The sequence below is a fragment of the Sphaeramia orbicularis genome, chromosome 6, assembly GCF_902148855.1.
Source record: "Sphaeramia orbicularis chromosome 6, fSphaOr1.1, whole genome shotgun sequence".
Taxonomy (NCBI): Eukaryota; Metazoa; Chordata; class Actinopteri; order Kurtiformes; family Apogonidae; genus Sphaeramia; species Sphaeramia orbicularis.
This window is the reverse complement of record NC_043962.1, coordinates 2,634,603-2,646,731: the sequence shown is the minus strand read 5'-3', so window position 1 is coordinate 2,646,731 and position 12,129 is coordinate 2,634,603. Positions and strand designations below refer to the sequence as shown.

The window sequence follows — 12,129 nt, the reverse complement described above, 5'->3', positions numbered from 1 at the left end:
GTTAGCTAGCGTAGGTTGGTTCTGCCTCAGGGTCCTTTTAGCTCGTTGGCCGCTAGCTGTGTATTTGAACTTCTCCAGTGTTTTTATCCATTCAGCTTTGCTTTCCGCAGTTTGTTCGGCTCTTGGTGTGTTTTGGATAGTCTTAATTATACTTTAAACGAGTTCTTCATGCAAAATAGGTGGTTTTAGACGGATGTATTAGCGATTCTGCAGGAGCACATGAAAAGACGTCTTACTCCATGTGTCGCTCACTAGCGCCCCCAAGTCTTCATCTTTTAACCTTTTCTCTGTTTCTCACTGTGGAACTGATTTTCACCTAAACACAGCTGTATAGTTTTGGTAAGAGGTCATAGTCGTCATGTTCAGATTTTATTATTGAACTCTTGGTTGGTCCTACATTGAACCTGTCTCACCTTTTTCAGTGTGTTTCTGAATGAGAAGAATGGATTTATAGTAAAAAAAAAAACATAGATACTAAGTAAAATCTGAAACTACTGTGTTTCAGATGCTCCATACTGTACTCTTTGTTATTCACAGGGTGTGTGTGCAGGTCTGCAAAGTCTGAAAATGAATGGAATTTTGAAATGCTGTTTTCCAGACCTTGAAAAGTCTGGAATTTGGTTTGAAAGTTAGAGGTGGGTGATTTGGCAAAAATATCATTCTTGACATTGATCTTTGAAACTAATTTGCATATCTTTAGCAGGTTAAAGTCAGTGTTTCCCTCTTTCATTTACATTTACATTTATGCATTTGGGAGACGCTTTTTTCCAAAGCAACTTACAGGGGAAAAAACAAAAATGACAGAAAAATACAAGAATAGATTAAAATGTCATAAAAGCAGCTGTACATTAAAAACAGTGAAATGAAAATATCAGGTAAAAGCAAAAGAATAGACATGATAATACATTTAAAATGTATGGCTCCTCTCCTCATACAGACTGTTTTTACTAACTGCTTCTGCTCCAGTTGTTTGCTTTGGTTGAACTCCACCTGTTTCCTCTGGCTGTGGTGAGGTTGGTCTACTTCAGTTTGACTCACACTATTTCAGTTAGACCAGTGTTTTTCAACCTAAGGCCGCCTAGAAGTCAAATGGGGTCACCTGAAATTTCTAGTCATTGATTTAAAAATAAAGAAATAAAAACGTACTTATAAAAAATCAGTGTTGAGTTGACAGAGCCAATCCAAACTGTGTCTGTGAAACTAATACCATGTGTCATGGTTCAGCGTGCTTCATGTCAGGCTCTGCTGCCCCTTTGGGATAAATAAAGTGATCTGAATGTGAATGTACTGTTGGACGCTGTGCTTCATGTTGTTAACGTGTTCTTTTGTTGAAAGCTCCAAGAAAAAGTCCAGATTCTTTTCGGTCTCATTTTGGTAAATTTAATTTGGCTTATCTGACCACAAACAAAGTACAAAGTATGACTCAGCTGAGGATCCACACCCCAAGCAGGGAAATGGATCCAGACATTCCAATACACATGACTTTTATCATCCTTGTAAAGTGATCTTCAAACTCTGGGCTGACCCCCTTGTGCTAGGTGGGCTGGGTCACAGAAAATGGACTGGTGTCATGTGACTCTAAAGTCAAACAGATGTGAAACCTCCACTATGGAAAACCTCATACTGACAGTGTGTTTACCTCTGATCTCTTGTTTACGATCGTCTGTGAACATGTGTATTTAAAAGTGTGTCTAAGGTAAAACCTAAGTCCTGTGATCATAAATCTGTCAGTTCAGTATGTTGACCCAGATGTGACCTATCCTAAGAAAGAAATCTAGCGACACAAAGGAATCCTCACTGATACTAATATGTGATTACACTTAAGGATTCAACTATCTAAATTAAAATAACATTTCAATGTTCTGACCACGTGACTACAATGAAACAACACCAACTGAGGTGTGTCCATCTGTAGAGCAGGAGGATGGTAAACAGGTGAGCGTCACCTGTGTACAGCACACACACACACACACACACACACACACACACACACACTCAGATGGTTTGTGTGTGCGCTCCTACAGCAGCGTGTCTGCTGCCTAAAACTGGAGAGAGTGCACTGGCTGGGTATCATTATGCTCCCACGGTGCTTTTTGTCCCTAATTGTACCCTGTCACCCTGTGGAGAACAAATACAAGAGCAGATTCACAAAGGCTTCGACTGGTCTGTGTTCTGTGAACCACACACACACACACACACACACACACACACACACCCTCTCTCTCACTCACACACACACACACACACACACCCTCTCTCTCACTCACACACACACACACACACCCTCTCTCTCACTCACACACACACACGCACACACACCCTCTCTTTCACTCACACACACGCACACACACCCTCTCTCTCACTCACACACACACGCACACACACCCTCTCTCTCACTCACACACACACACACACCCTCTCTCTTACTCACTCACTCACACACACACACACGCACAGCCTTTGGTTTGTGTGAGGAAACGATGGGGAGACTTTAATACTTTTATATACGACACACAGTTCAAACAGGGGCTGGAACGTACGAACGGAGGTGTGTGTGTGTGTGGGTGGGTGGGTGAGAGAGAGGGTGTGTGTGTGCGTGTGTGTGTGTGTGTGTGTGTGTGTGTGTGTGTCGGTCGTAGGCTGTGTAAATCAGCTGCTGCTCTGCCTTCAGTTCCACAGATAATGAGGGGACCAGCAACTGTAACTGCATGAACACACACACACACAGGCTACAGGCCAGTGCAGTGTGTGTGTGTGTGTGTGTGTGTGTGTGACCCTGTCTGTCTGTGTGATAATGATTCTCTAATGAGTGCTGCTGTTAACACATTAAAGAGACAGGCTTCAGAGCTGTGTGTGTGTGTGTGTGTGTGTGTGTGTGTGTGTGTGTGTGTGTGTGTGTACAGTAGACTCAGTGTTTGTCGTCTTCACCTTGTCTGTTCTTATCACAGGGTAAAACGTCCTCATTCTCGTGTTCAGACCTCAGGCGTGTTTTCTGTTGGTGTTTTTTCTACATGTGGGTTTTTGTTTTTGTTTCTCAAACCAGAGCCATAGAGAGAAATAGAGTTGCGACACGCTTTAATGTCACCACTGCGGTGATCAGGTAGTTCATGTAAGAATCAGTAGTTCCAAAACAACAGACAGCAGTGAGTCCAACTGTGGAACTATAGGACTACAGCTGGACCGGTCCAACTGTGGAACTATAGGACTACAGCTGGACCGGTCCAACTGTGGAACTATAGGACTACAGCTGGACTGGTCCAACTGTGGAACTATAGGACTACAGCTGAAAATCCAACAGAACAGTTGGATCAGATAGAAATGGATCCAAACGCTGACACAGACCAAAGAAAACAGAATTTACAACAGAAATGTCACGAATACAGGACATAGACTGGACCAGTGAAAAGATGACCATATCTGATCAACTTAGAGCTGGAGTTGGTAGCTCAGCACAAATACAAAGGAATGGGTTCAGACGGTGGAACACTGAATGTTTGGAACTATTGGCCCCGCCTCCAGAACCAGGAAGGAGGTCCATATTTCATCCACCATTTTTTACAGTGGGAGTCTATGGAAGTGTCGCAACTCTGTTTCCTCTACTGCTCTGGTTCAAACCACACATGAAACCAGAAATTGAAACTGAAACTTTTTGCCCCTCTGTATTTTCAGTGTCACCACATTCGGTTGAATCTGTCCTAGTGTGTTTAATGAGGTTAATGTTTTTTGCTCCTCGGTGACGCTGGAACAAACACAATACTAAGATAGTTTTCTATTTATTGTCAGACAACAGGATAGCAGAACATTTCACAGATCCGTTGTTATTTTTGCTTTTTTTTTGTTGTCATTTGTCGTTTTCTACTGGTTATTATGATTTCAGACTGTTCTGTTCTTCAGATCCACTGATGTTCTTCTGTTGTTGTTACTCTTCTGTTTTTGCCTGTTGTTTGTTTCTGTTTCAGTTTGTTTCATTTGTCTCTTTTCCATTTACCCTCAAATTGCTCAAATATAACTTGTGCATAAAAATTTACCGAATGGAAAAATGACAATTTCACCCAAACTCTAGTTTTTCTCTGAATAGTTGTTGTTGTTGGTGGTGTTTTTTTGTAGTTTTTTCCTTTCCTTTACTTTTTTTCTTTTCCCCTCCGTTCTGTCTGTCAGGACCAGATGGAGTCTCTGTCCTCTGAATGAACAGAACTCAACTCCTTTCTGTTCTTCTCAGTTCTTCTGTTCTTCTCTGTTTGGTGTCCAGGTCTCTGTCTCCTCTTCCCTCCATCCCAGTCGTCCTCATGTCTCTCATTGTTCTCTGTCTTCGTTATCTCCGTCTGTGGTTCTAATTACCTTTATTCAAAGCCCAGCGCTTGGTCCTGATTACCCCACACAGGTTTCCTTGGTCCATTTGGACCATAAACCCAGACCCCTGACCCATCCTTCTGTCTGTCTCTGTCCTCTGCAGCAGTACTTCACTCTCCTCATCATCACGGACGGCGTCATCAGTGACATGGATGAGACCCGCGACGCCATCGTGCAGGCGTCCAAACTGCCCATGTCCATCATCATCATCGGAGTGGGCAACGCCGACTTCGCCGCCATGGAGTTCTTAGACGGAGACGCCAGTGTTTTGAGGTCCAACACCGGAGAGGAGGCGGTCCGGGACATTGTGCAGTTCGTCCCATTTAGGGACTTCCGCAATGTAAGTCTCACACTCTACAAAATGAAAGGTGTTATATGAGTTTTAGTCTCAAACTCTACAAAATAAAATGTGTTCAGAGGCAAGAAAGAAATATTTTGTCCAATAATACTTTAAAATAACACTTAGATAGTGGCAGCAAATCAGCTTTATTTTATTAGTTGTTATAAAAGCTTTATGTTATTCTTAATTATCATGTTCTGTAACGACTATGACAATAAACCACCACATGGTTCCTGCTGCAGAAGGGTACATAAGTGTCTGTGGTGTTGACAGTTCAACTGGAATGGGTTAGCTCAGGAAAACATTTACAAGAACTAAAATTGTTCAACTGAACTTAGAAAATAACTACAGATGAACTTTACCCTGGACAGATGAAAACGTACACAGACAACAATAAGAAAACTGTTGGACATGAATGATCTGCTTCTTGTTTTTGCTCAGTAGGGGCCTAATAGTGTGTGATATTATAATGTGATTCAAAATGTAACAAAAAATCTAGTGTCCTTGTCAGTCTGCTATCGGAGGATGTTCTCCATTCTGAAGAGAGGTCAATATATTTTCATTTTTAAATTCCTGTGATCTCCATCCAGATGAAGGTTTAGCAACATTTCACAAGTAGAACACCACTGTATTATTCAGTGAGTTGTGCACTCGTTATTTACACGGTTAATTTTCCAAAAGCACCTATAAAATGGTTCAGGTCTTGTTCAAAGCCATGTTTATTATATTATATTATCTATATATTGTTCTCTTACCTTGTCACGATGTAATTTTGACTAAATCCAACTATTTTTTGCAAAAAGGAAGCAAATCATCAAATTAGTAACAAGCAGAGACTATTAATGTTTCCCAGTGGGGGCAGCACCCCAGGTAAAGACCCTGTGTAAGACCCAGGGGGGTGGGGCAGGGGGCTCGGGTGCTTTTTGCGTGACTTTTCCGCCCACTAGAATATTACACACCCTGGTTTTATTTACACACCCTGTTCCTCCATTTGTGCCTTGTACAGTGTATAGGAACTGTCCCAGACTGTGTAACTAACAGTGTTCCTGCTCTGCAGACACAGCTGGGTCAGAATCACCTGTACTTTGTCATCTGTGTGGAATTCACACCTCGTTGTCCAGACAGATCTGTTGTGTTCTTTTGAAAAGGTCGTGCAGTTCCTGATCAGACCCAGTCGGGCAGCGGCAGTGGCAGCTCAGGCCTGTGTGTCCGTCCACATTACACCCCCACAGTCTGTCCTCTTAGGCTCCGCCCACACCACTGCGCTCCTGGTCTTTGTCTTCAGTGGATTTGTTCAGAGGCCTCCTGCCACTCCATGCTAATGTTTGGAACTGCAGATGTCGGTTGTATTCCATCTGCATGGTTCAGGCTTCACCTGATGACACCATGTCCTGCTGTCGAGTGTGAATGTGTTCCCAAACGGCAACCTGTGGTTTTCACATGCCAACACACACACACACACACACACACACACACACACCAGGGCTGTGAGACTGGGACTGTATGTCCATATGTACGTGTTCAGGGGAGATGGAACGTGTGTGTGTGTGTGTGTGTGTGTGTGTGTGTGTGTGTGTGTGTGTGTGTGTGTGTGTGTGGGCTCGTGGTGGTGGGTGTTCTTCCTCTGTAGTAGGAGGAACAGACAGTATTTTCTGGCTTGGCTCCAGTTTGTTGGTAGGAGGGTGAGAGACACCAGCAGACAGAGAGAGAGAGAGCGAACCGTAGAAACAGACAGAGAGGGGAAACATTAATGAGAGAGCTGCGATGATGAGCTGTGTGTGCACATGAACCTCCAGGTCCTGTAATAAGGAACAGCTGTAAAGTCAGCAGCAGCTCCTGCACTGTTTGAACTGAGAGAACAGCAGGTTATTTGGATCTGGAATTGAAGAACTAATGGAAATTAGACTGGACTCAAAGATGTTCTGGAGACAGAAGACAACCTCATATCAGGACTCTGTGGTTCTCCTCATATTCCAGACAGACTCCAGACTGACCCTTGGACAGACTGTGTTGAACTGAACAGGTTTATTCACTGAATACAGACACTCACAAACTGAAGGGGGTTCATTCAGTATGGGGGCGTGTCCACCTGTGGGTTCAAATAAACAGTGACCACATGGAACTGACAGGTGTCATGATCCTGAGGATCTGATTCGATCTGATCTGATCCGATCTGATCCCTCAGACGACTGATGGTACTGCAGTGACAACAGCTTGACCACAGCTCAGACCTGCTCCTCTGAAGGACATGACCAATGACCAACAGAAAAGTGTCATTAAATCTACTGACTTTAGCGACAGTTTAGACACGTGTTCAGTAACAGATCTGAACTGATTCAAAGAAACTGACATTCAACATCATCATCACCTGGAAACATCCTGTTCCTCTGCATGTGTTCAGTGTCTTCTGGGTCTGTGTCCCATGTCCACATACACATGGAGCTAACTGTGTTAGCTAGCTAGCTAGCTAGCATACTACTATGATGATCAGCCAGTGGTTTATGAAAGCTACCATACAACTGATGATAATATGGTCAAGCATTTTACAAAGTGACTGTAGGAAAAAAGGATGTAAAGGGATGATAGTTTACATTATAGCTCTGTTAGCTTAGCTCTGTTAGCTTAGCTGTGTATTTAGACAGAAAACAGCCTCTGTAAACCCACCAGTCCCCTCTGTTTTCTGGTCAGTTTGGGTCGTCGGTAGCTGAACTGGAATCGAACAGTGGATCAGCAAACAGCAACTTGGCAAAGATAACAACATCCCATAATATCTGTCTGTCCTCATCTGTCTGGTGGATGTGGGCGTGTCCCCAGTTCCACATCTGTGTGGTGGTGTTCATATGTTTGTTTACTGTACTTGGTCCATGCTACATTATAACTGACAGATCACAGTGGATCTACAGATACACACAATATTTAATAACAGATGGAATTTTTTTTGTGAAATTATACTTTGTTTTAGTACAAATACATGAAAACATTCACATTTACAAAGAGAAAAAAATTAGGAGTTGTGAGTATTTATAGGTTAATATGAGATGACTTGTTCTGAATGTGGAACCTGAACTAAAAGGATTGCTAATATCTTAGTGTAATTTTTGCATTTCACAAATTCATCCCAAGGAGCTGGATTTGGCCCCCAGGACACAAGTTTGACACCTGTGATCTAGACATTGTAAAAGTTGTTTCATTATGGCTCTCATCCTCAACTTAGCCTTGATGTTAGACATATTAAGGTGATTTTTAAACGTTTTAAAGTATAAATACAGCATAAAACCCCCTTAAAAACACCACCAAGACACTGTACAGGAGTTTGTTTTCAGTTTGTTCTCAACACAAAGGCTCTTTGTGAACTTTAAGATCATACACACACTCTGACAGACGTTCAGATGACAACTGTTTATTTTATATTCATTTATTAGAGTTAATCACAACATGTCATTAGTTCCATTTTTAATAGTTCAACAGTCCTAGTTCATATGTGAGCTCAGTAGAAGTCCACAGATCTACTGTTAGCCTGGTGTTTCACCTGTGTTAGCTAACGGGACGAGATTTGAATGAAAACACACAATAGTACAAAGTTTGTCCCATCAGAGTTTTCATCTTCATAATCTCACAGTACTTCACAGTGGCATCCGTCTTTGTCTGTTGTCGTATTATTTGGATGATAGCAGCAGCGTTACCATACCATGTGTTTAACAGAATGAATACACGATACCTCAGATGTGACAGAAAACCACACCTCCATCTACATGACAACAGACTCCAGGCTCTTTTGTTTCTGCTTAAAGGCCTGTTCACGCCCACACACTTGTTTCTGTGTATTTAGATGTAAACTGGATCAAATTAAAGCTCTTCAGTGCAGTATCCATCCATCCATCCATTTCACTTTTATCTATTGCCATTTTATGTACCTATGTGTTTTATATATATACAGGGTGGGGAAGCAAAATGTACACTGAACATTTAGTTGTTTTTTCTCAGCAGACACTACGTCAGTTGTTTTGAACCCAAACATATACTGATGTCATAATCATACCTAACACTATTATCCATACCTTTTCAGAAACTTTTGCCCATATGAGTAATCAGGAAAGCAAACGTCAAAGAGTGTGTGATTTGCTGAATGCACTCGTCACACCAAAGGAGATTTCAGAAATAGTTGGAGTGTCCATAAAGACTGTTTATAATGGAAAGAAGAGAATGACTATGAGCAAAACTATTACCAGAAAGTCTGGAAGATACTATTAAAGAAGAATGGGAGAAGTTGTCACCCCAATATTTGAGGAACACTTGCGCAAGTTTCAGGAAGCGTGTGAAGGCAGTTATTGAGAAAGAAGGAGGACACATAGAATAAAAACATTTTCTATTATGGACATTTTCTTGTGGCAAATAAATTCTCATGTCTTTCAATAAACTAATTGGTCATACACTGTCTTTCAATCCCTGCCTCAAAATATTGTACATTTTGCTTCCCCACCCTGTATATGTGTAGTTACCTCTGCCAGCAGGTATTGTGATCACTTTGCTTTGTGTGTTTGTTTGTTTTCATCTTCAGTGTAAAACTCTTCCACCCATCTTTCCCAAATCTTCCCCACAGATAGGCCTAGGCCCTGGGACCAACCCAGTACATTTTGGTCCCAGTAGGACAAAGTTCAAGGTCACAGCAAGGTCACAACATTTACAATTTTCCATCTGTCATCATTGAGACATTTTCCAAAATTCATCCAACATTCAAAACGACTCCAGTTGGATCCACCTGTAGCTTAGAACAATCTCTTGTGTCTGGAACTAAATTGTCCACATCCACTGTGGAATGTGGACTCTGTGGACATTTACATTGAACATTGAAAATCCTATTTCCCACACATTTAAAATTAGAACTCAACTAATATTGATGTGAATTGAATGTAATTTGACATACATATGACTGGGACCAAGCTGCAACTGTTTCTGCTGTATGGAACAACCTGGAAACTGTTGAATTGAAACAGAAATAGTCGATCCACACATGCACAGTGTTCAGGGTGCTTGGCAGAGGTTGGTGTTTTCTGAACACTCTGTTCTGTTCTTCAGATCCACTGATGTTCTTCTGTTGTTGTTACTCTTCTGTTTTTGCCTGTTGTTTGTTTGTTTCAGGGTCTGTATCAGTAGTCTTTTTTCCATTAACCTTCATATTGCATGAATATGACTTGCGCATAAAAATTAGCTTAATGGAAAAACAAAAAAAAAAACAAGCTATATTGTTTAGTTGCTATTTACATTTATGACCTTTTTCATTGTAATATGATGTTGTCGTTTGTCAATACTGTCATTGTTGTTGGTTTGTTTGTTTGATTTTCCCCTTGTTTATAAGTAAGTAGAGCACCTTTCACAGACAGTCACAAAGTGCTTCACAGTGTGAAGTACAAATGAACAGTACAAATAAAATACCATTAAAACACAAAAAAATACAATTAGAATATAATAAATACATAAAGTGCAGTTTGTTGCAGCCCTGAGTCAGTTGTTGTTGTTTGTGTTGTTGTTTTTCTGTCTACAATGTCTTGTTAACTATCACTAATAAAAAAGAAAGAAAAAAAAAAAAGAAGAAAAACGACAATTTCACCAAAACTCTTGTTTTTGGCTGAAAAGTTTTTGTTCTTGTTGGAGGTGGTTTTTCAGGTGTAACATAATTGATATATCATGCAAAACTGTAATGGAAAGACCTTTTTATGCAACTAGAGTCACATGAACAAAAACAAAACAGATTTTGACGTATGTTTAGTTGAGTCTATTTCAGACACAAACATAACAAAACATGTTCCGATCCTTCTCCAGACTTCAACTCACCCTCTTCATCGTTTCCCTCCCTCTCCTCCTCAGGCGCCAAAGGAGACCCTGGCCAAGTCCGTCCTGGCAGAGCTGCCTCAGCAGGTCACGCAGTACTTCAAACAGCGGAATCTACCGCCCGCCAACCCAGCGCCGGAGTGAGACCCACCACCACCACCACCACCCCGCCCCCGAAGGAGAGCCGAGGTCCTGAACGCTGTACAAAAGCTCAACAAAACCTTTCTTCTTTAATGAAAGTGTGTTTAACAAAAAAATCTATGTGTCCAACGTTGAAGACGCTCCTGCCTGGTCTGTGTGGGGGAGTGTCCAGGACCTGGCACGTCCACAGAGACGACGGCGGTGTGTCCAAAAATGGTGTAAGAATATGCAGGAAAAATTCACCCGCCTTTTTTAGACGAAAATTCAACTATTGAGCTGTAGATTCTTCTGCTTTTAGTTTTTTTACTTTATGCATGTTAGTTAGTGTCATGTGATTGAAACTATGTGATATAAAACCCCTCGGTGTAAAGCGCCCCCCCCCCCCCCCCCCCCCCATAACATAACAGTGCTTGAACCCCACCCCCGCCCGTTGTAGTTGTATGGCTCTGTTTCTGCGTTTGTGCTCCCCCCAGTGGTGGACTGACCACACTGCGTTTCTCCATCCACAGGTGACATTTGTACATTTTTGACGCGTGGCAGTGTTGAACGCTCCAGGTGGGGGGCGGAGCCAACACAGGACAGCCGCGGATGAACTGTGCTGAGCTCATTAGACAGTGCTGCTCTTTAACAGGGGACCGTTTCGCCAGCTTTTTTTGCAAAAATCCTCGTATTTGAGTTTTTTTTCCTGCATGCGGCCAATATCTACTCACTGTTTACAAACCGATGCCGACGATCGCGAAAGCATGACGTTCTTTGTTACGAAATGACGTATTTTGTAAATATTTTCAGGAGATCTGGTTGAAAGCGTTAGGGGAGGAACCGTGCGCGCCCACTGGTGTCCGAGTGGAATCTGCAGAGGAGTTTCTGATTATGCATATTTAACCGAATGTATATTTCTATGATGCCGTTTGTTCTGATGAGCCTGTTTTTCATGTACTTTTTATGCAGTGCTGAGTTGTGTACTCTAATACTACGTGTGCTGTTGTTGTGCATCTTTGGATCAAACGTGTTGCTATTCATTTTATAAAGTTGTGTCCTTGTCCACACTCAGGTGAATAAACTGGAGGAAAAGTCACATGTCCAGTGTGCATCTGTGTCAGATCTAAGAGGCAGAGGGCGCTGACTTAAGCCACTCCCACCAGGTCTGTGTTCAACTCCACACGCTTCAGCTCCTTTTCCTTGTTCTTCTTCGTCTTCTTCTTCAACTCGGACTGAACAGATAATGAGTTACATCCTGCTGCTGCCTCTGGCCAAAACACCACAGCAAAAAACATTCAAAGACAGACTGAAAAAAAAAGGATTTTCTAACATTTTAGTCATTTTAGTTCAAGCCTTGTATGATAGGTCAGAAAAATAATGACATCATAACCTGTAAACCAGGGCTCTCAAACTCCTGTTCTTTCAGGTTCCACATTCAGTCTGATTTGATCTGCAGTGGACTGAACCAGTAAAATAATAACAGAATAACC

General features: G+C 41.9%; 1 protein-coding gene and 1 pseudogene across 2 annotated transcripts in view; both read left to right on the top strand.

The window, feature by feature from the left end:
* Positions 1–11,737, top strand: part of cpne2 (copine II) — a 106,232-nt gene extending 94,495 nt beyond the window's left edge. For both annotated transcript variants that reach the window (XM_030137670.1, XM_030137669.1), the window contains 2 exons: positions 4,454–4,690; positions 10,556–11,737. In XM_030137670.1, coding sequence (XP_029993530.1) covers positions 4,454–4,690; positions 10,556–10,663 — 345 coding nt within the window. In that variant the 3' untranslated portion in view covers positions 10,664–11,737. The remainder of the gene's footprint in view (positions 1–4,453; positions 4,691–10,555) is intronic.
* Positions 1–12,129, top strand: part of LOC115421684 (CCR4-NOT transcription complex subunit 1-like) — a 969,367-nt pseudogene that overhangs the window by 413,512 nt on the left and 543,726 nt on the right.